This window comes from Leguminivora glycinivorella, chromosome 25, assembly GCF_023078275.1.
Source record: "Leguminivora glycinivorella isolate SPB_JAAS2020 chromosome 25, LegGlyc_1.1, whole genome shotgun sequence".
Lineage (NCBI taxonomy): Eukaryota > Metazoa > Arthropoda > Insecta > Lepidoptera > Tortricidae > Leguminivora > Leguminivora glycinivorella.
Genome location: NC_062995.1, coordinates 6,936,465 through 6,961,437, shown reverse-complemented (window position 1 = coordinate 6,961,437; position 24,973 = coordinate 6,936,465). Strand labels below are relative to the sequence as shown.

The following is a 24,973-nucleotide window of genomic DNA, read 5'->3' as shown; positions in this document are numbered from 1 at the left end:
TACGTGGAGATAGTTGAAGGGATGGAGAGTGACATAGGCTACTTTTTGTCTCTTTCTAACGCGAGCGAAGCCGCGGGCAAAAGCTAGTATAATATATTTTTCACTACAGATGGTGTTTTTTACGCACTAGTGCGAGAAGTGGTTCATTATATGCCAGGTCGAAATTTCGGAGGGCCATCTCTACCTACTGAAAAACTTCGTACGATACACGTGCGAAAAGGAAATTCGTAACTCGTGTCGATTTAAAACACTCCCTTCGGTCGTGTTTTAATTTATCGCCACTCGTTTCGAACTTCCTTTATTACGCACTTGTATCGTAATGTACTATTATGCCTAAAATTGTGTGTTAAACTCTGATTTTCCCCAATCAACAGCCGATAAGAATATGTTCAAACATTTTAACTTATCAAAATCAAGTTTGTACCACTTAACCCATAATTAATGGGTCTTAATAACTTTATTAGTTTTATTACAAGGTTGAAAATCCTTTGCCAAATGGAAGAGGATACTTATGATAAGGTATAAAACATAATACTAACCATTGAGTGGATTTAGTTAGTAACTAACCATAGAAGGGGAAACCGTATAACTATTTATTTAATGTACGGTAAATATAGTGAAAAATAAAAAAAAAATCAGTGTAAAATGGAAGATATTCAGGTTTGTTGTTTTTTGACTCTTTAACAATACAGGGTGTTTATTTATTTAGGAAAAAATGCTGTTTTTGTAGAGGAGTAAATAAAATACTCCTGTATACCTACTCATAAAATGCCTAATAAAATTATGAGAGGGTTTTTAGAGAACCTGCCATTATTTTTGCCATTTAGATTTTGAGCCAATAGTGAATATTACGTAATTCACACTAGCTTTTGCCCGTGGCTCCGCTCGCGTTAGAAAGAGACAAAAAGTAGGCCATGTCACTCTCCATCCCTTCAACTATCTCCACCTAAAAAATGAGGTCAATTCGTCGCTCCGTTTTGCCGTGAAAGACGGACAAACAAACAGACACACACACTTTTCCATTTATAATTTTAGTAAGTAGATGGATAGAAAATTATTCCTGTTTACAGAATAAATATCCATTATATGTTACATAGTATTGAATAGTGATGCTAAATATTTAAGACGATACGGTAGGGGTCAATTCTCCATACAAACGCACTCGACTATTTCCTCCCTGGTTTTTGAAGATAGAGCTATTATTTTTTCAACACAGATTGTTATTATTTTTATCTGTGTCGCACCGTTTTGATTTTTTTTGATATTCTGCTTTTTAACGACTCTAGAGCCAATCAAAAATTTCCAAAAACGGCCTTTTTCATTGTGGCGCAAAAAAAGGTGCGATACTCAAGATTGGTAACAATTAACCAAAAAAGCTAAACGGTCTGACATAGATTATTTCATTGTTATTCAGATTCTCAAATTTCGTTCCGATTGATTAAGTTTTAAAGGAGGAAAGAGTCGAGCGCGGAACCTCAATTTTAAAGATTTTTTTTAAATATCTTTTGACTGAGTTGTTCTTAATGGACAATTTTTTTTCGATAAATCTAGTTAATAACACTTGTACACTATATAACATAATTGCCGAAGATAAATCCTACGGCTTATACATTACCTTCTATAGTACCTTTAATTTTCATGGTGTTTATTTAAAAAAAAAGGAAGTGGTATTCGTAACCGCTATTCGATACCGGTTATGCTCTTAAATGGATCACCAGCATTAATGTTACATCCTGTATATTTAACTAAAATTCCCAAGTTGAAAGGGGGGCTCCTTTCCATTTTAGCATTTTCGCTACCGTATCCTCTTAAGTACTCACAGGATGTAACATTAATGCTGGTGATCCATTTAAGAGCATAACCGGTATCGAATAGCGGTTACGAATACCACTTCCTTTTTTTTAAATAAACACCATGAAAATTAAAGGTACTATAGAAGGTAATGTATTAGCCGTAGGATTTATCTTCGGCAATTATGTTACATAGTGTATACTTTAAGCTTGCGTTGCTTTTCGGTGATAACATCGTGAGGAAACCGGACTAATCCCAATAAGGCCTAGTTACCCTTCGGGTTGGAAGTTCAGATGGCAGTCGCTTTCGTAAAACTAGTGCCTACGCCAAATCTTGGGATTAGTTGTCAAAGCGGACCCCAGGCTCCCATGAGCCGTGGAAAATGTCGGGCTAACGCAAGGAGGATGATGATATACTTTAATCTTGCTCTTAAAACTATAATTTAAAATGTTAGTTATTTTTATAACTATTGTTATAAGAATATTTTTTTAATTTAAGAGATTTTTTACTGTTTAATAAAATAGGAACAAATCAGAGTTATTTAAAATTTCTTATACACAATAAAACATTATACACAGTATTAGACTATATTATATGTAAGTCTTTCCCATCACGGAACAATGGTATTCCGGACCTTTGGGAGGCGTGCGCGGGGCCGAAGCCAACGCGTAGAGGCCCTTTCGACACTTTAATGAAATGTAAGGGGTTATTTGTGTTATATTTATTTCATATTATTTTATAAATCCAGGAAATGCCGGAACCCCACGCAGCATTCAAAAACTGTGGAAAAAAGGAGGGATTAGAAATATGGAGGATCGAGGTAAATATCAAATCAAATCAAATCAAATCGTTTATTTGCAAATATGTATATATTTCACAAAATATTACATAACACAGATAAAACACTGTTTAAAACATAGTAATTCGCGATTAAGTCCCGTTTTTCAATTTTATATATGTGTAAAAATCGTGAAAGTTTAAATCAGTGTTTATTACATAACAAATTTAAAAAATAAAAATAAATTAGCCCTTTATAGGCAATAAAAAAATCCACACAGCTTTTTTTTTCGCAAACAATAATTATTCTTTCATCACACTGCCACAGCAAATGAGCAACTAAAAGCAGACGGAGCGAGAGTTATTTTAAAAGCATCGTTCTCCCTAGGGAGTTATGAAATTTCTAATACCGTTCTTAACTTTTTTTAATCTTTTACATTATTATTTATATTGGAAGTGTGATCAAAAACATTGTGTGTAGCTTGGAGAAAAGAATATTTCAAACTCAAGTCTTTAAATCGGCAAGCCTTTAATCCATTGTAACGTCTATAAAATGTGTAAGGAAATCACAATAATAAATATAAAGTGGTAAATGATTTCTAATTAATAATCATTTTTATGTAATAATCATGTTAATATAATATTTTAAAATTTATCCTTATCAAAGTTATTGATACTAAACGGAAATATAACATTCGTGACGTAAGCAACTAACATTCGTTTAATTTTTTGTTCTATATTTATTGAACTCGATTTATTTTAATTATTACTAATGCATAAAATTAATTTATAGATTACATTAATACCAAATTAATACAGGAAGTTTTTGGCAAAGTATACAACTATTTTCAGGTTGTTCAACCAACTGCTTTAAAAATCAATCAATCAAATCAATCAATCAATTAATTATTTATTCGTGATAACTACAAAATACACAAGTAAGAAAACAAGCCCTTTTTTAGATAATTAATACAAAGTAAATTTTTTGCACAAAAGCATACGATATAACATACGAAAATTGCATAATATTATTATAATATTTTCAACCGGAATTTGCGTATGGTGGGATAAATTCGTCTTTTAAAGATATCTTCTAAACGAGACATTTTAGAACTATTACAACCCTCTACGTTCGAAGTACCTATAACCAAAGACATAATATATGTAATCCGTATAGACAAATAAAGTCTAAGAAAAAAACGTACCTCAAAACCATAATGAAAAAGGTACGCGGATGGCGTTGCACCATTGAGGAACGCTCGGCTAGATGACGCTAGTAAAAATATTTGACATTTTAACACATATCAAGCTAAGAATATAGGCCAAATAGTCAAAACTGAGGTTCAAAAGTTTTAAACCTGTGTCGAGAGATGGCAGTCTATATGCAATGTGACTACACATTTTACTTTGACAGTAACTCTCTATAATACTCAATCTTCTTTGCTATCACCAAACTTTACGGCTACCTATAATAGTTCTAATATATTCCGTTTAAAAATATCATCAGAAGATACATTTCCTCCACCAGGCGCAAATAGCCCGGTTGGCCATATGTATAGTTTAATTGATTAACAATATCAATATAAAAAAATGTTACAAATAACAAAAAAAATTAGGCAATTCAATTGTAACAATACAATTTGGACTCATTCTCACGAGTGCCCTAATGGCAATTTGTAAATGAGCACCGATAACATTAATTACAAGGACAAACTCATGATGTTCATTTGTTTTTCCATAAACTCTTAATGATATTAGTTTGTTAGTCTCATTAATTAGGCCATTCGAACAAAGATAAATCGTTTATATTCCTATTACGGATCTATTTTATCTATGAGCAACATACTAGATAAAAATAATTTAAATGTTTTATTCATTTTCATAATGTTTTTATAGTAAGGTCTTTTTATTATTTTGTATTTCACAAAAAAATCTTTATTTTAAGAGAAATTATAAATAAAGGATCTATTACCTCTATTATATTCTTAAGCCAAACAATGCCTAGTTACCTACCTAGATTGATTTTTGTGTCCCCTTTTCTTTTATTTTAACATGTATTAACAATAAGTACAAGAATTAAAAACATCATCAAAACATTACTATTTTGATATTTTCCCCTACATACATTCTTACCCCCCTTATTCATAAACGTGCACTAAAGTTATCAAGCCGATAATAGTTATTTGTTTTACAAGGGGGCAAAGTTGTTTTTTTTTTATTCTAAGGTACGTCGGTGGCAAACAAGCAGATGGCCCGCCTGATGTAAAGCGGTCACCGTAACCTATGGACGCCTGCAACTCAAACAGAGTCACATGCGCGTTGCCACCCCACTAGAAACTTGTACATTCCCTTTTGCTGTGTTAAGTTCACAGCAAAAGGGAATTAACCTCACGTGCCAATACCCGAGCAAGCGAAAGATTCCAATATGTTCATAAAGTGGAATCTTAAGCGCTGCGAGGGTTTCAAGGTATAAAGGTTAAACAAACTTTGCCACTAAGTGAAAAACAAAATTTTTCACCATACCAATACGAACAAAATACCGACTATAAAACATCAAACTAAATCAAATCCATCGATTTCTTCAATATTTCCTCCTAGTCGCGATTCTAGACAATATTTATTCCACGCAGCTGAAGTTTACCACATGCGATATTCTTCACAGTCATTATTTGTACACGATCTTGACTCTACCTAGTCGCGATTTCACACAATTGTTACCGCACAACTGAAGTTTACCACATTCGCTATTCATCACAGTCATTACTTCTACACGATCTTGACTCTACCTAGTCGCGGTTTCACACAATATTTATTCCACGCAGCTGAAGTTTACCACATGCGTTATTTTTCACAGTCATTATTTCTACACAATCTTGACTCTACCTAGTCGCGATTCTACGCAATATTGTTTCCACACAACTGAAGATTACCACATTCGTTATTCATCACAGTCATTACTTCTACACGATCTTGACTCTAACTAGTCGCGACTCTACGCAATATTATTTCCACACAACTGAATATTACCACATTCGTTATTCATCACAGTCATTACTTCTACACGATCTTGACTCTACCTAGTCGCGATTTCACACAATATTTATTCCACGCAACAGAAGTTTTACCACATTCGTTATTCTTCACACAATTATATTTCTATACAATTGTCGCAACCCCATTAATGTACAACATCGGTCACATCTCTGATAGAAAGGCACTCATAAAATATGTGAGTACAAATATAATAGAATTTCACTAGATATAGTTTACGGAGAAGGTTTATGGCCCCGCGTTTCCATGACGTCGATTTGTTGTTAGAGTACGTAACAACAAATCGACGTCATGGAAACGCGGGGCCATAAACCTTCTCTTCGAATAATGCATAATGTTTTCGTTCACTTGTGTTGATTTATAATATAAGTACTCAATAAAGACAATTATTTGTATATGTCGTTGTCGCAGGGAAATGGCCAAAACGGAGATTTGATCAAATCTCTAAGGGATATGATCAAATCACGCATGATGTCAAAATGGCGAATCCATTTCATCATTTCTCTAGAAAATTTCAGTCATTTGACTAAATCCCTTACACTGCTTAGTTAAATCACAAAATCGCCCAATAGACACGCCGCTTTTCGTCATTTCACTAGATTTGTTTAGCGATTTGATAACATTCCTGAACCACGACAGTAAGTTGACGAAACGAACTTACAAAGTCAACTCGTTTTAACATTTCGATAAACAAATTTAGGGAAATGATAAAGTCTCAACTTGTAAGTGATTTGAACAAATCTCTGACTCTGAACTTGTTTCATGAAATGACGAAGGCAAGAATCTAATATATCCAATTAGATTTATTAGATTCTTGCCTTTTTCACTTGATTTGATTAAATCTCTTACTGGATTAGTGACATAGTAAAATAAAATGTCAAAATAGGTATCAAAGTTCTTTTTAAAAAATTTTACAAATACTAGGTGTTTGTAAACTGAATCTTAATTATTTGTATGTCTACCCCAACACGGAAACCATAGGGTTTTCTGGATCTTTGAGCGACGTGCGCGAAGCTGAAGCCAACGATTAGAGTCCCTTTTGACACTTTAATGAAATGTCAAGGGGATTACGAGGAGATGCTGCCCTTGCCCATGTCATGGGACGAACGCAGAGGCAGCACCCAGCACCACCTATTTGAGAGTTAATGGAATCTAAAATGAACTGGGTTATTGAGTGTGGTGTATGAGTTTATCTATAGATATATGTCATGTATCATCCTTGTATTGAGTAGTCTGTAAGTTGCGTTTGAACAATAAACACATGTAATCGAGCTCCGTATTTTATTGATATTCCGGCAAGGGCAATACCGGTGTGAGAGCTCAAGGGTATCGAGAGCTGTACTCCGCTTTCTACCCAGTAGCTGTTAAGCCACTGTGCCAACTCGCGTCTTAGGCCATGGAGCAAACGACTTAATGACTCTGGACGGCCAGCACAGGCAAGCCACAGGTAGAGTGTACTGTCCCATCCACCCACCTCATGGATAACAGAACTCCCCAGGAGCACTTGGGTACGTGAGGTCGCTGTTCCTCAACAGCTCGCCACAAGCTGCCCTGCATTGACATGACTGACTGCACTGGTAAAATCAGTGGGCGAATTTTCACTGCACTCATTTTACCTCGCTATCTGATCTGACCCATGAAGACATTATACTCAATTGAATCCGTTTTAAGAGTTTTTTTTTTTCAATAAATAAGAAAAAAATAGAATAAGTGAAGAAACAAAACTAAAAAATATTTTATTTTAAATTATTGTATTATTTATTAAAACATTTTGTCTTTTCACTGAACTTGTTTAGAGAAATGATAAAACTAGTTGACTTTATAAACCCGTTTCGTCAACTTACTGTCGTGGTTCAGGGATTTTATCAAATCGCTAAACAAATCTAGTGAAATGACGAAACGCGGCGTGTCTATTGGGCGATTTTGTGATTTAACTAAACAGAGTCAGGGATTTAGTCAAATGACTGAAAGTTTCTAGAGAAATGATGAAATGGATTCGCCATTTTGACATCATGCGTGATTTGATCATATCCCTTAGAGATTTGATCAAATCTCCGTTTTGGCCATTTCCCTGCGACAACGACATATACAAATAATTGTCTTTATTGAGTACTTATAAATCAACACAAGTGAACGAAAACATTATGCATTATTCGAAGAGAAAGAGTACGTAACAACAAATCAACGTCATGGAAACGCGGGGCCATAAACCTTCGCCGTAAACTATATCTAGTGAAATTCTATTATCTTTGTACTCACATTTTTTATGGGTGCCTTTCTATCAGAGATGTGACCGATGTTGTACATTAACACTTTCGCTACCAAGAACCCGACTGTCGGGTACACCGCTCGTAGAAGCGTAGCCGATTACATGGGTTTCCCCGTATGTAGCGAAAATGTCGTAGCGCCGCGTAGAGCCCGGTTTCGAAAGTGTTAATAGGGTTGCGACAATTGTATAGAAATATAATTGTCTGAAGAATAACGAATGTGGTAAAACTTCAGTTGCGTGGAATAAATATTGTGTGAAATCGCGACTAGGTAGAGTCAAGATCTTGTAGAAGTAATGACTGTGATGAATAACGAATGTGGTAATATTCAGTTGTGTGGAAATAATATTGCGTAGAGTCGCGACTAGGTAGAGTCAAGATCGTGTAGAAGTAATGACTGTGATGAATAACGAATGTGGTAATCTTGTGGAAACTTGTGGAAACAATATTGCGTAGAATCGCGACTAGGTAGAGTCAAGATTGTGTAGAAATAATGACTGTGAAAAATAACGCATGTGGTAAACTTCAGCTGCGTGGAATAAATATTGTGTGAAACCGCGACTAGGTAGAGTCAAGATCGTGTAGAAGTAATTACTGTGATGAATAGCGAATGTGGTAAACTTCAGTTGTGCGGAAACAATATTGTGTGAAATCGCGACTAGGTAGAGTCAAGATCGTGTACAAATAATGACTGTGAAGAATATCGCATGTGGTAAACTTCAGCTGCGTGGAATAAATATTGTTTAGAATCGCGACTAGGAGGAAACAAAAATGTATCCTAGAGCCTAGATATATCCGTTAAACTGTACCACAGAAATAACCTAGGACGAACATCAGGCAATTAATTTAAACATTTTTTTTTTCAGAATTTTCAGCCAGTGCCTGTACCCCAAAGCAATCATGGAAAATTTTATAGCGGCGATTCTTATATTGTCCTCAAGGTAATGATGTTTTATTATAGTGTGATGGTCGTCGCAGAGGGCGAGCCACACATATCCTTCAGCCTGAGGGGCCTTGTGAAGGTTTCCAAGCTAACTCAGGGTAGGGAGGATGAGCTGATAAGAAACACCACTTAAAAGTAACAAACTGGCGTCTTACGCGCCTTTTATTTATAAAGAACTCTTAGGTCTAATTACACTGGTTTCGCTCCAGACGGGAGCGAGCTATATCCAACTATATATATGAATATGATACGTATATGTGATAACCCGAGGTTTGGCAGCGTGCCCTGGAAATAGTGGATAACGGAACGTTCCCCGGGGAACAAGGTCGGGAATAAACCGTCCTGGCTAGCTACGCGGGCTTCCACGCGGCCGGGATAGGTCTACGGTGGGAACGGTACTGGGGATAACCACCCTGGCTGACTACGCGGGCTTCCACGCGGCCGGGAGAGGTTATACTACGGGGGAACGGTGCTGGGGGTGACCACCCTGGCTGACTACGCGGGCTTCCACGCGGCCGGGATAGTCTACGGTGGGAACGGTACTGGGGATAACCACCCTGGCTGACTACGCGGGCTTCCACGCGGCCGAGAGAGGTTATACTACGGGGAAAGGAAGGGGGGAAGTCTCCAGGCTAACTACGCGGGGCGCCACGCGGCCGGGAGACTTATACCTAGGGACACTTGGGGCGAACGCGGGCTTCCACGCCGCCACACCAAGCGGAGCAGCCGTTGTGCCTTGCTCGGGCTCAGCACACCGACTGCCTGGCCGGTCCGCGCTGCGCGCGGTTATATAGGCGCGCGGTGTCGGCGGGGCACGGTGGGGTGTGTAGCCGGAGTAGGCCGCTCGTCGCGCGTCGCGCTACACCGCTCCGGATGCCGTCCGTTGTGACGATGCCGGGTCGTCACAGTGCCTCCCCCGACGAGGAGATTTTTTCCTGGGGTAAAAATCACCGTTAGTGAAACTGGTTCGGCCATACCTACCCTCCTTCAGTATTCCCTTTCTTATTAATATAGTTATTTGTTCGGGTTATCTAATGTCTTGTTATGTATTTACCTACGGACTAGGCATCATTGTTACGTTAGTTTTATGTGTTTGGGGTGTTATTTACTTAATAAACTCAACTGCATATTTTAAATGTATAATAAAAAAAAACAACAAAAACAAAAACAAAAAAAAATAAATGCACAACGTCTTTTCCTGTGCAAAAACAACAGAAGAAAAAAAACAACGAGAAAAAAAAAACTGGGATAGATGCTAATTCTATCGGAATGTTGTGCGTAACTTATTTTCCCCCTCTCGGGTTTTGTTTTTTTCGGCGTAATCTGACGATGCCGCACCTTGCACCGCCGTTCCTTTTCCGCCCTGTCCTTCTCCTCTTCCTTCCCCTGTTTGTGGAATGTGCGTCACCGGGGTTGGTCGCATCTGGTGGGGTTGGTGTTCCCTGGTGATCATCGTCCAACATGTCTCTGACGTAGGCCAGGTATTCATTTCGGTGACCGATGTCCAGCATGGGTGGGGTGCTTCCTTCCACAACCACAGGTCTGGGCGATTCCTGGGTTCCTGTTTACCACCGTATCCCTCATGGCAATTTCCATCCACCATTGTTGTAGGTATGTGTCTTTCCACCTTTAGGTACTAGGCAATACGATAACAACCGCGCCGTGTAGGTATATCCGATACACGGGTGGCTTAAAAACAGTGGTTTTGTTAAAATCGTATGTTAGGGTTATTCTATTATGGTTGCACTTTTAGTGGGAATATTGTTTTAAGTCTTTAATGTGTGCTGTGACGGTTCGGCCGTTTTTATTGGTCTGGCGTAGTAGGTATACCACTGGTGATTTTTTTCCCTGGATTTTGTATGGTCCTACGAACTTTGGCGCTAACTTGGCGCAAAAGTTTTTATTTGCATCTGAAATTGCGTGGTTTCTTTTTAGTACTAGGTTCCCAGTGTTTCCTGTGTGGGATACCCCCATTTGCCAGAATTTCATTTGCCATAATTTTATTTGCCATCCTATTCAACAATCATAATATTGTTTCTCATAACATCTTATGCCATAATCATTGTTTACTATATTAATCTAGTGCCAGAAACTTTGTTTCCCATAAAGTCAGTTTCCATAATGTCATTTGTCAGAATCATCGAAATCCGTAATTACCACATTCCATACCATCATTTGTCATACAAATTAGCGTCCAGAAAAGTCAATTTCCATAATGTGCTTTGGCAGAATCGAAAACTACTATAATAGGTACTAGAAGGACTAGAGAATGAAACTGCTATCAGAAAGTAGGTTAGGTTAGGTTAGAACTGTGACCCCTGGAAAATGAAACTGCTATCAGAAAGTAGGTTAGGTTAGGTTAGAACTGTGAACCTCTGGAAAAGGAAACTGCTTGAAAAGTAGGTTAGGTTAGGTTAGAACTGTGACCCCCGGAAAATGAAAATACTATCAGACAGTAGGTTAGGTTAGGTTAGAACTGCGACCCCTGGAAAATGAAACTGCTATCAGAAAGTAGGTTAGGTTAGGTTAGAACTGTGACCCCCTGGAGAATGAAACTGCTGGAAAAGTAGGTTAGGTTAGGTTAGAACTGTGACCCCTGGAAAATGAAACTGCTATCAGAAAGTAGGTTAGGTTAGGTAATAATATGGGCAACAATTAATATGGCAATAATTGCTTATGGCGTTTGAATATTCTATGAAACCATATTATTGCACTTAATAATATGGCTAACAAATAGTATGGCATTGTATGATTATGGAAGGTAATATTCGGATAAACAACGAGTATGTCATATGATTTTTATGGTAAACAAATCATTCGGGCAAATGAAATTCAGTCAAGTTAGATTCGGGCAAATGAATATTATGTTAAATGACTGTCGGGCAAACAATAATTCAATTCAATTCAAAATATCTTTATTCATGTAGGCCTAGTTACAAGCTCTTATGAATAGTTCATTACATATATATTATGATCTTAATCTAACCTAATTATCAGAGCAATTTATTGTTGTAAATTATTGTTCATAATAATATTGAGTCTATAATATACAATTTCATATAAAAATAATCGTTAAACAAAAAATATATAATTAGGTATATGTATATATAAAAATACATGTCTAGAATATTTCTAGGAAAAATCCAATGTCCAAAAAAATACAATATTAATTTCATCAACAATAATAATAATAAAAAACGTAAAAATAAGAAACCATTTCGAATAACAATTAATCCCACGTTGTTTTATCATTCATGTAGTCTTGTGTTGTATAATAAGCTTTGGAAATGAGTACACGCTTTACATGATTCTTAAATTTATTAATTGACAAGTCAGTAATATGATTCGGAAGTTTATTATAAAATCGAACACAATTACCCATGAATGATTTTTTAATTTTACAGAGCCGTGTGAAGGGCACCGCGAGTTTATGTTTATTTCTAGTATTTATATTATGTACATCACAGTTTTTCTTAAAATTACAAATGTTTTTATGTACATACATAATATTCTCATAAATATATTGACAATGCACTGTCATTATATTAATGTCCTTAAATTTATCTCTAAGTGAGTCTCTATGGTTCATTTTATATATTGCTCGAATAGCCCTCTTCTGCAGAATAAATATGGTATTTATCTCTGAAGCACTGCCCCAAAGTAAAATACCATATGACATAATGCTGTGAAAGTAACTAAAATAAACTAATCGAGCTGTTTTCACGTCTGTTAACTGACGGATCTTGCTCACTGCAAAAGCTGCAGAACTAAGTCTATTCGAGAGATTAACAATATGGGGACCCCACTGAAGTTTAGAATCTAAAGTTATACCAAGAAAAACTGTACTATCTACCAGTTCTAATTCCTCATCCTTCACAACGACACTTGTTTGCTCATTCCTTACGTTACTATTAGTGACAAACTTAATACATTTAGTCTTTCTTTCATTTAATAATAAATTATTAGCATTGAACCAGTTCACTACTTTAGAGATAGCATTGTTTACATCACTGTGAGCTTGTTGCTGTCGTTTGAGTTTGAAAATAAGTGAGGTGTCGTCTGCAAACAATACTATATCATGGTGGGTCTTTACAAGGAATGGCAAGTCATTTATGTAGATAAGGAACAGGAAAGGCCCCAATATTGATCCCTGTGGTACACCCATAGAGACCAATGACCCAGTTGATCTCTGTCCATTGACATCTACCCTTTGTATTCTACCATTTAAGTAGGACTTGAGTAAATCTAGTGCTGATCCTCTGACTCCATAATAATGTAGTTTCCTGATCAATGTTTCATGACAAACACAGTCGAAGGCCTTAGATAAATCACAAAAGATACCTAAAGCATCTTGTGACTCCTCCCAGGCATCGAAAATATGCTTAATTAGCTCAACACCAGCATCGGTTGTCGAGCGACCCCGTGTGAAGCCAAATTGCTTATTATGCATTAAATTATTAACGTTAAAATGTCGTACTAATTGAGAAAGAACTAATTTTTCAAATATTTTACTGAAAGTTGGCAGCACAGATATTGGTCTAAAGTTAGTGGGGTCAGAGTGGCTGCCGGATTTAAATAAAGGAGTTATTTTGCTATGTTTCATTAGATCAGGAAACTCGCCGCAGTCAACACTGTTGTTGAATATAACTGCTAAGTCAGGCGCTACAATCTCAACTAAGGATTTTACGGCATGGACGGAGACCCCCAGAGGTCACTAGTTTTTTTGACATTAATTGATTTAAATGCCTTTACTATATCTGAGGTACAAACATGTTCAAAATAAAGGTCTCTACAACACTCAGGAACGTTTTCCTCTAATAATGTGACGGCAGATAAGGGTGATGAATTTAAATCCTTAGTTGTGAATGCTGGTATCTCGGTGAAAAATTTTTCGAACTCTGTTGCTACTTCAAAATTGGAATCTATAATTTTGTTATCAATATTCAGTTTAATATCTTTTACTGCGTGTTTCGAGCGACCAGTTTCCACATTAATTACTTTCCACGTTGCTTTAATAATGTCAGAGCTATTTTTTATTTTATTACTAAGATAATTTCGCTTAGCGATATGACAATCTATCTTGAACTTCTTCGAATATTGCTTAACATGTTCTTTAAATTCATCACTCGTATTAAACCGCCGTTCTTCATACAAGGCATACAATGCACGTCTTCGTTGATGTAACTCTGCAGTAGCCCACTCACTAAAAACTGATGCACCACTAACTACGACCGATTTTGAAGTAAATATTGCATTATAATGTTGCAGAAAAGTGTGAAAGAATGAATTATACATACTATTAGGACTCATATCGGAAGACAGGGAGGGTAGCGCCTGAACCAAACTTTGCTTCATTCGTTCCACGCGGTCGGAGGTTACTGGTACAAAAGTTATTTGTTTTCTCAAAGTATTTTTCCTTAATGTCTCAAATACTATCAATTGGCCTAAATGGTCTGATTCTAAGTTGCTAATTACATCTTTAGTAGTAGGAAAAATATCAGTGAAAATATTATCTATACAGGTGGCACTAGTGGCAGTCACTCTAGTAGGCTCCATAAAAATATGATTGAGATTACATGATTTGAAAAGATTCAACAATCTGATACTTATTGTTGAATTTTCCAAGATATTTACATTAAAGTCGCCGCATATAAGTATTTTTTTACTAGAAGATGATATTTTAAGTAGCACAGATTCCATAATTTTTTCAAAAGTTTCAAAATTACTTAATGGCGGCCTATACACACAGACAACAATAAATTGCTCCAATTCTACAGCACTTAGTTCTATAGTCCGTTCAACAGACATGGAAACAATATCCTTACGTTCCTTAAATTTTAACTGGCTATTTATTATAATTAACGACCCACCATGTATGGAACTATGTCTGGTGAACGAACTTGCCACCTGGTGATTATTAAATTGAGGCATTAATTCATTGTTTTTTAACCAGTGTTCAGTAATACATAAAATGTCTACATAAAATTCGTTCATGAATAGTTCAATTTGTAAATCTTTTCCTCTAATACATTGAATATTTTGATGCACCAGGTGGATATACTTTCCTTGCTCACAGTATTGATTCTTATAGTTACTTAAAATTAAATTGCCAGAGACAGAATCTTTTGTCTTAGAAGCTAGTTTAAATCATTGGTTATGACTGGAACCAATTCCAAGTTCATACTTTGCTGCTCAATAGGAGCAGAGTTGTCTGCCAAATTCTTGGCAGAAATGTCAAATAAATAGGATAGCGATAAAGCTATTTGTCTTTTATAATAATTTGAAAGGTAACATTTACCTTTAGTCAAAAACACCATAGGCATATGGTATTTACTAACAAATTTGTTAGTGTCAATTATGCTAACCTTACTACTATATGTACAAAGATTATATAAAGCTACATTCAACTTATGTCTAGTGTTATTTTCTTTTTTTCTGCCTCTGACATCTGGTTACAATAGGGGAATGTAAAGAAAATAATTTCATGCACTGCCAATGAGTTTAATTGTTCATAATATTTTACTAAATTATTTTTGTTTACATTACCCCTATTCCCCATAAAGATAAGCAGTGTTGTCTTACTATTGATATTAATGTCGTTTAAAATTTGTTTAATGATATTTTCAAAGCTGCTATGAGGCAGACAGTTATTGATTGTACTAAGTCCCTTTAAGTAAAAATTTAAAAATGAGCTCATATTGCTCCCAATCTCATCACAGTACATAACAACATTAGGTTTAGGTGTGCTTTGTTGTGAAGTGTGGAAGGGGCCATTATCATTCATTTGCCCCTGCGGTAAACTGTCACACAGGCTTGGGTCAAGCGCACTGGTCGACAAATCTCCAGTCACTTGCTTACATGCACATGCCTGGGCATTTGTCAACGACTCAAACCGCTCTGAATTATGCTTAATCTGGGATATTAAATCATCCATGGCTAAAGAATATTCACTAATAACTTTTTTTGAACTCTCATTTATCACATCTAAAGATTTTATTGAATCCTCTAGGCTTTGAATTTTTAACTTTAATGCCTGTGTGTCAGTTTCATACTGTAATCTACTGTGTTCTAACTGAGCTGTATACAAATCTAACTTATCTACTAAACTTATATTAACTTTACAAAATCTCAATTTTTTAAAAAACAATTTATTAATTTTTGACATCTTTTGATTTTTTTTGATCAGTTTATTTAATTTTATATACTTCTTTAGTTTGTTTCCGCTGCAATTTACTAACCTTGGTGTAGTGGCATCATTGGTTAAGTCTGTAGTTACTGAAGGGTTTTCAATTGCTGCGGTAACCAACTGAGATGCAGGCCGGACCAGTTCCTCGAACAAGGTCTGAGTGTGTGCCGCAGCTGCTTGGTTTTGGGCCTCCCGTAGCTCGTAGATGTGTTCGTGGGCGTCGTGCAGTGCTCTCTCCAATGAGTCGATGTCTTTCAGGGCCTGTTCATATGCAGCATTACACTCCATAAACCTGTCAACCGTCTCCTGAAGCCGGGCCCGCTCCGAGTTTACATTATTAAAATCACTCTCTAGTGTACACAGTTCCTTTTTTAACTTATCGTTTTTATCAATTATCAATAATAGCTCCTTCTCACTGTCTTCTCTTTCACTGAGCAATTGAGCACTAAACTCCTTGGATTGTTTTAATTCCAGCAAGGTAAGTTGGAGCTTATCACACTTCTCAGGCTCCTGCTGGAGAGCCGCTGCTGCAGCGGCGGCAGCTGCTCTGCGTGTTTGCATTGTAAATGGGTTTTTAAAAGAATTAAAAACAAAACAAAGCAAGGAATTGCCTACTCAAGCTCAGCGGTTACTTACATGAAATAGTGACGTTTCACTATGCCTACACTTGTTCTAGCCTTGTACAATGATTAACACTGAAAAAGAAACACAATCGGTACTAACTAGTGGTAATAAGACTCAGAAAGTGTACAAAGGCGAACAGATATTTCAAATTTATAACCTATAACGGCTACAAACCTGAGACATCAAAGACACTTGTAAACGTCACTAAAGCACTTCACTACTTATATTTATACAAAACTTAATGTTAAATATACTAATTTCACGCTTTAAATACTAATTAATACTTAAAATATGCTTAAAAAATAATTATTTCAAAGGGACCTAGCAAAATCAGCTGCTTATCGTTTGACAGCCAGGGTTGCCATCTTAGACAACCTTCCTGTGTCTATCATAATATTGTTTTTGAGTTTCGGATGCTTTTTTCTGGTGAGCTCGTACTAATGTGTATATTTCCTGAAGTTTTTTCTTTTCCTTCAGTTGTGGCGTCGGGAATGTGTTCTTATCATTCGGGTTCCGTAGTTCCCGGCCGTAGAGTAGGAACGCTGGTGTGTACTTCGTTGATTCGTGTTCGGATGTATTCAACGCGAAATTAAATTCTGGTAAATATTTATCCCATTGTTTATGATTTTCGTTTATAAATGCGGCGATCATTGTTTCTAGGGTTCTGTTGACCCTTTCTGTGGGGTTGCACTGAGCTGAATACGGTGGGGTTAGTCTGTGTTGGGTTCCGTACCTTTTAAGGGTTTCTGTGAATATTTTACTCGTGTACTGTCTTCCGTTGTCACTCACGATTATTTGCGGGGTCCCATGTCGCAGTGCTACGGTTTGTTCGAACGCTCTTGCTATCGTGTTTGCCGTCGCGTTTCTTAAGGGTGATATTTCTGACCATTTGGTGAACTTATCGTGGAAAACAATGATCCAAGTATAACCTTTTGATGACCGCGGCAGCGGACCGATCAAATCTGTGGTTACAATTTCCCATGGTGCTTCGGCGTTTTTTATTTGCATTAACCCGTGCGTCTTTTGCTGTATTGCTTTATGTCTCTGGCATACGTCACATTTCTTTACGTAATCTATTATTTGGTTCCTCATGCCTGGCCAGTAGTGTCTTTGTGCTATCCTTTTCAGCGTTTTGGCTCTCCCTAAGTGGCCTGCACTTGGTACGTCGTGATTTTGTTGTATTACTTGTATTCTGTCTTGTTCCGGTACACATATTCTCCACTCGGAGCTGGGGTCCGTTTGGACGTGTGTGGATTTATGTATTTTCTTATACAGCTTGCCGTCCTTCACACAGTAATCTTGTGATTGATTCGGAGTATTTTCCACTTCTGTGCGTTTTTTGTTATACCAGCTGTTATCTTCGATCATACATATAGGGTTCCTTGATAGCTCGTCTGCGATATGGTTTTGTTTGCCGCTTCGGTACCTTATGTCAAACTGGTATTGCTGTAGTTCTAGGGCCCAACGTGCCAATCTGCCCGACGGGTTTTTTAATGTGTTGAGCCATTTGAGTGCTTGGTGGTCTGTTATTACGGTAAAGTGGTATCCCTCTATGAACGGCCTCATCTTCCGGATCCCCCAGACTATGGCAAGACATTCTTTCTCCGTCGTGGAGTATCTTGTCTCTGGTGGTGTTAGGGTTCTACTGGCGTACATTATAACCTTTGGTGTTCCATTGTCTTCCTGTATTAGTACTGCTCCCAATCCGACGTCACTGGCATCTGTTTGCAGTAGGAACGGTCTCGAAAAGTCCGCTCGGGTCAGTATTGGGTCTGTCGTCATTAACTTTTTTATGCTGTTCACGGCTTCTTCTTGTTCCTTGCCCCATACAAACTTTTCGCCCTTCTTAAGTAACTTTACCAGTGGTGCCGTTAATTCCGCGTATTTAGGTATGAACTTCCTGTACCACGATGTCATTCCTAATAGTGTGCGTATCTCCTTTATGTTTCTTGGTGATTTAATACTAGTTATCGCTGTAATTTTTGCTTCATTCATTTTTATACCTTCTCTGGTGACGGTGTGTCCTAAATATTCTATCTCTGTTTTTGCGAATTCGCACTTATCTTTGTTTATTTGCAAGCCAGCCTGTCGTATTCTCCTGAAAATTTCCTGCAGGTGCTGTATATGCTCGTCGAAGGTGGCGCTGCACACGATGATGTCGTCTAAGTACACGTACGCGTTTGGCTCCAGTTCTGGGCCAATTACCCTATCCAGTAGTCTTTGGAATGTGGCCCCGCTCGAGTGGAGGCCGAATGGCATGACCTTGAACTGAAATAAGCCTCTGCCCGGTACCGTAAACGCCGTGGCTGGTCTACTAGCCTCTTCTAGTTTTACATTCCAGTACCCGTTTTTCAGGTCAAACTTCGAGAAGTATTGCGCCTTTCTCAGTTTCTCTAATGTATCATCTATCTTCGGTAAAGGGTACGCGTCCTTCTCTGATATTTCGTTAATTTTTCTGAAGTCGATGCAGAACTTGTGTTTCCCATTTTCCTTTTTTACTAACACGACCGGTGAGCTGTACGGGCTATCGGACTTTTCGATTATACCTTGTTCCAGCATCTCTTGAACCTGTGCATCTATAATTTGTTGTTGTTTAGGGTTTCTTGGAAAATATTTCTGCTTAATGGGTTCCCTGTGTTTTAATTTAATTTTATGTTCAACCCATGTATTTCCTTTGGGTGACCCCTCGCATTGTTCAAACTCTCGCTGGAGTAGCTTGTTTAATTCTTTTTGTTGTGACGCTGTTATTTGGATCGGTGTTTCCCTTTTTGGACTTTCCGGCGCGGCTCGACCTTCATCGTGTTCGTCGGTGTTTTGTGCTCCTAGCGCGCCTTCTGTGTTTGTCCTGCTTTGTGTGTCTTTGTTTCCGCCAGTGCCCCCGTCCTCTCTATGGGAATCGACCGCGGCCCATGCGATGGTCATCCCGACCCGTCGTAGGATATCCATGCCTATAATTATCCACGAGGCTGAGGGTAACACCCGTACCCAATGTTTTATTCGTATTCCTTTTATTTGTACGTCGACTAGTACTTTAAATTTTATCTGCGCCCTTTCACCGTTTGCAAGAGTTACTTCCCGGTGAACCTCCTCCTGCACTGCGCCGTTCTCCAGGCACTCCCTGTATGTTTGTTGATCTATGTATGTATTTGTAGAACCCGTATCTACCAGGTAGCGGTATTCCTTTCCCATGAACTTGGCTCGTTCGTAAATACGGTTGTCCTCTCGGTCTCCTGCGGCTCCTGCTGACTCATTCTTTCCCCAACGTCCTTTTTTGCAGCAGTTCTTACTGAGTACCCCTAGTTTCCCGCATACGCTGCAGAATAGCCTCCCTTTTGATCGACATTCCTTCGCAGCATGTCCCGGTTTCCCACAAGACCAGCAACACGTCTCCGTGTCGTACCTGGGGTGTACTTTCTCCCCTTGTTCTTGTTCACTCCTCTTCCTATTCGGTCGTGACGTGTTTGTGTGACGTTCTGTCGGACGTGACATCCCGGGCTCTACGTGGGCACTCGTTGTTTCCTGATTTTCTCCCTTATTGAACCATCTTTTATTCCCTGATGTTATATTTTCATACTCTGAGGTGAGTTGTAGTAAACCTGGCAGGTCCTCGAAGTCCTGTTTCTTTATGTAAAGTTTATAATTTTTCTGCATGTTCTCATATATTCTTTGTAACTTTTCCTTTTGTGAGAGACTTCCATAGCGTCTCATTAACGTTTGTAAATCAGTTAGGTAATCTATGAAGCTTTCCTTATACCTCTGTTTCCTCGCTGCGATGCTCGCGATCAAGTTTTCCTCGTAATTGGCGGGCACATAGTACAGTTTAAATAACGCTATGAACTCCTCCCACGTGTCCCATGTGTCCGCGTTGTTTCTGTACCACAGCAAGGCCTTCCCTTGCAGTATCCGGGGCAATGCGAGCAGGACATCCTCCTTTGCTATGTCACTAGCCGAGATTAGTTCTTCTATCCTTTCTATGAATTCGACTGCACTGTACCCGGGTTTGAAAGTGAGGTTCCACTCCTTTATTATCTTTCCTATGTTCTTCGGTCGGTCCATCCTTCCAAGTTGGTCTAACTCTGCGGTATGCTTTCTCTCCGGTGTTTTGAAATCTTTGGGTTTACTTTCCCCAGAATCGGTGGCCTCGTGGTTAACTGCGTCTACTAGAACCTTTCTTAACTGTTCTACCGTTAGCCCTTCGGTCTCTATGTCTCTTTCCTCGGCTGCTTTCAGTAGCTCTGGCTTCTTCAATTGGTAGATCCAGGCCGACGACATAACTCCGGTGTGATGAAGTCGACGCGTCGGGATACTTAGGTCCTTCAGACCAGTGTTTTCGCTCGACTCTCGGTATCGGTACGGACGGATTAACTTTCTGCGGTTGCCGGCGTAATGCGGCTAAGTCTCGGTATTAATGTTTCTAAGCGGGTGGGTGGGACGCGTCGAGTGCACGCCCTAGCCTATCAAAATCCTCCTGAGCTAACGAAACTCCTAGTGAGTTTTAAAGTTGGGCGCCAAATGTGATGGTCGTCGCAGAGGGCGAGCCACACATATCCTTCAGCCTGAGGGGCCTTGTGAAGGTTTCCAAGCTAACTCAGGGTAGGGAGGATGAGCTGATAAGAAACACCACTTAAAAGTAACAAACTGGCGTCTTACGCGCCTTTTATTTATAAAGAACTCTTAGGTCTAATTACACTGGTTTCGCTCCAGACGGGAGCGAGCTATATCCAACTATATATATGAATATGATACGTATATGTGATAACCCGAGGTTTGGCAGCGTGCCCTGGAAATAGTGGATAACGGAACGTTCCCCGGGGAACAAGGTCGGGAATAAACCGTCCTGGCTAGCTACGCGGGCTTCCACGCGGCCGGGATAGGTCTACGGTGGGAACGGTACTGGGGATAACCACCCTGGCTGACTACGCGGGCTTCCACGCGGCCGGGAGAGGTTATACTACGGGGGAACGGTGCTGGGGGTGACCACCCTGGCTGACTACGCGGGCTTCCACGCGGCCGGGATAGTCTACGGTGGGAACGGTACTGGGGATAACCACCCTGGCTGACTACGCGGGCTTCCACGCGGCCGAGAGAGGTTATACTACGGGGAAAGGAAGGGGGGAAGTCTCCAGGCTAACTACGCGGGGCGCCACGCGGCCGGGAGACTTATACCTAGGGACACTTGGGGCGAACGCGGGCTTCCACGCCGCCACACCAAGCGGAGCAGCCGTTGTGCCTTGCTCGGGCTCAGCACACCGACTGCCTGGCCGGTCCGCGCTGCGCGCGGTTATATAGGCGCGCGGTGTCGGCGGGGCACGGTGGGGTGTGTAGCCGGAGTAGGCCGCTCGTCGCGCGTCGCGCTACACCGCTCCGGATGCCGTCCGTTGTGACGATGCCGGGTCGTCACAATAGTATACTAGCTTTTGCCCGCGGCTTCGCTCGAAAATTGCGGAATGCTCCATACTTAACTTCCACCCCCCCATTTTAGAGAAGTGTGGGGTTACAAAGAGACAAAAAGTAGCTTATGTCACTCTCCATCCCTTCAACTATCTCCACTTAAAAAATCACGTCAATACGTCGCTCCGTTTTGCCGTGAAAGGCGGACAAACAAACAGACATACACACTTTCCCATTTATAATATTAGTCTGGATATGGATAAATTTATTTATTAAAATTTTATGATTCAAAGAATTTATCTATGCAAATAAATTTATCAATGCAAAACACAGTTATATAAGATGTTACAAAAGAAATAAATCCGTGCATTCAGTCCGCATGCAAGCACAAAACGCAAAAAAATACAAAATATACACAACAATGTACAAATAGCAGACTTTATCATTACAGACATCAGGCGTCCCTGCGTCCCTAAGCTACGACGTGCACTTCTGGCTAGGGAACGCCAGCTCACAGGACGAAAAGGGCGCGGCGGCCATTTTGTCCGTGAATCTGGACGAAGTTCGCTTCAATGGCGCCGCGGTGCAACATAGAGAGGTTCAGGGCTATGAGAGTCAGGTGTTCCTGGATTATTTTAAACCTAGTAAGTATAATATTAATGCCTATTAACACCTTGGTGGACTGGACACTAAAGCCAAACTGAAATAAAATAGACATATGTACTTATATACGCTCGATCTCCATAAAGTCCTGTAGGTATACATATTTGCCTCTTTGGATATATCCATACCTTAGTTGCTGATTGTACTCATTTACAGTTAGATTAACAATTTCAATATAAGCTAAAAAATACCATGTTATAAATACATAAAACTAATTTAAAAACTATAAAATACTATAATTAAATTAGGCATGCAATATTAAGTATATTTACTGTAAATAGATACCTAAATATTTAAAAAATACACTTTGATAATATAATCCACAATTAGATAATTTACCTCTCGTGTGCCGAGCGTGGATCCACGTTCGTAGGTATTGAATTACAATTATTATAATATTCGTAGGTATTAATTACATTTACCCCGCTGTACTTTACTGATATAATTGAGTACTAATTGGCTTCGTGCGAAGTGCATGGAGGGGGTAAGCAAAGCGATCGCAGTGCTTGCGGTGGTCAAAATCGACACTGATTGTGGTTGTCATCTATCAAAACTCATAAATATAATACAATGTGTAATGTTTGATATTGGGCACCAATGTTGTTTCGTTGTTAATTGTAAAAATAATGGCATAAATAGTCGTTACCTATACGTTCTATGCGTTTCTTAGAGCACACTGGAAATTGGATCAAAGAACTAAATGGATAGCTACCGTGAAAAGAAAACGTAAGTGACATGTCAAAACAAAACATTATAATAAATTATATTTAAGCTTTGTTTACCTAATATTGTTCAATACGCTCTTAGTATTTTTCCTACCGTAAAAGATTATGCTTAAAGATTCAGGCCTAGCCTGGGAATAGGCCCGTGTCGGATATTTCTGCGGCCGCGGACATGACTAGGTACTTACGTTTAGACTTGTTTTATATAGCATTAACGGGACGGAGGTTTAGCGAATACCATATCACTCGCTCGTAGAACTTCTACCATTACTCCTATGTTCTTCAAGATTCCTTATATGCCCTGCCAGCACCAATTTATTGCCTCTTTCTGTGGTCTGGGGTTGGAAGTTTATACCGTGAGTAATGCTTTTAAAACTGATTTTTATTATTATAACCATGTCTTTATAATTTATCTACGTAAATTACACTTGAAATAATAAAATAAAAAAAAATGTTTATTCAGAACGTAAAGCTTAACCCTATTACATATCTTCTGCCAAACCACTTTGTGGTTTGTTGGCAGACGAGGCTCCCATACACTTATCAAGCTAAAATACCTCATAGTTTTTAGATATATGTATAATATTTATATATATATATAAGTTTTTGCTACGCATACACACACACATGTACATATACGTATACGATGCATGTATGCGTAGCCAAAACCTAGCTTACCTTAACCCTTTACTTCATGCGCTTTAGTAGTAGCTCTTGTTATTCGATTTATTTAAAATTAACGAAAAATCGTTAAAATATATGTTTGTTTACATGTCATTTTTTGACATTTTCCACTTCAAGTTCACATGGTAGTGGGCGTAATTGTCGTGCACGTAGCCAATAAGCCAAAATAAATACACAAAATAATTTTGCGAGCCAAGGTCACACTAAACATGTCTGTGGCATAATAATTCTGTTGTTAAATAAAGCGGTGAAAGTGTTCAATGAGTGTGAACATAAATTTTGTCCGCGCAGTCACGTGGTTCCGTGGTGTAGTGGTTATCACATCTGCTTTACACGCAGAAGGCCGCCAGTTCGATCCTGGCCGGAATCATATCTTTTTTAACTTTTAAGTTTTAATTAATTTTTAAGGTCTGTTTTTATTTTTATTTTTATTTAAAGGTTTATTACAAATTACTTTCAGGAAAAATCTTCGCAATTAACGTAAAGTGAAAATAATTGTTTACATACATTGTTTTTTTTTAACCATACATTGGATTCGCAAAAAAATTAAAACGAGCATAATAAAATTAAAATCGTGCAGTCAAGTGTAAAAATATGGGTGCGTACAACTTATCAAAAATATGTCCCATAGCACTTTATGTCGGCGGAATAAGGTCTCTGTACATATTTTTGAGCGGATAAAATCGATACGTATTTTTGCACTTGACTGTGCAATGTAAATTAAAAAAATTGGTTTGTATCCTAAAGAGGCCCCCCTCTCCCACAGACTAATAAGATACTGCTCTCTCTTAATCATCATCATCATTGGCCTCAAAGTCTATAACAGACTATACAAGCAGTGTCAAGTGGGGCGACAGCGTTTTTCATGGCTAAT

At 38.5% G+C, this 24,973-nt stretch overlaps 2 protein-coding genes and 1 non-coding gene across 5 annotated transcripts in view; 2 read left to right on the top strand and 1 right to left on the bottom strand.

Annotated features, from left to right (window-relative positions):
- The window catches only part of LOC125239105 (gelsolin-like), a 39,322-nt gene that overhangs the window by 3,285 nt on the left and 11,064 nt on the right, over positions 1 to 24,973 (top strand). For 2 of the 3 annotated variants that reach the window (XM_048146597.1, XM_048146596.1), the window contains exons 1-4: positions 571 to 660; positions 2,540 to 2,611; positions 8,753 to 8,827; positions 22,482 to 22,674. In XM_048146597.1, the coding sequence (XP_048002554.1) occupies positions 646 to 660; positions 2,540 to 2,611; positions 8,753 to 8,827; positions 22,482 to 22,674 (355 nt within the window). In that variant the 5' untranslated portion in view covers positions 571 to 645. Of the gene's footprint in view, positions 1 to 570; positions 661 to 2,539; positions 2,612 to 8,752; positions 8,828 to 22,481; positions 22,675 to 24,973 lie in introns of those variants that run through there. The other variant, XM_048146598.1, reaches the window with a different exon arrangement.
- On the bottom strand, positions 15,200 to 16,997 carry LOC125239104. The gene is made up of 2 exons (XM_048146595.1): positions 16,814 to 16,997; positions 15,200 to 16,710 (listed from the first exon to the last, which is right to left on the bottom strand). Exon 2 carries the CDS (start codon positions 16,574 to 16,576, stop codon positions 15,233 to 15,235), a length of 1,344 nt encoding a protein of 447 aa, XP_048002552.1. The 5' UTR covers positions 16,577 to 16,710; positions 16,814 to 16,997; the 3' UTR covers positions 15,200 to 15,232.
- On the top strand, positions 24,397 to 24,469 carry Trnav-uac. The gene has a single exon. It is a non-coding gene; the product is annotated as a tRNA-Val (tRNA).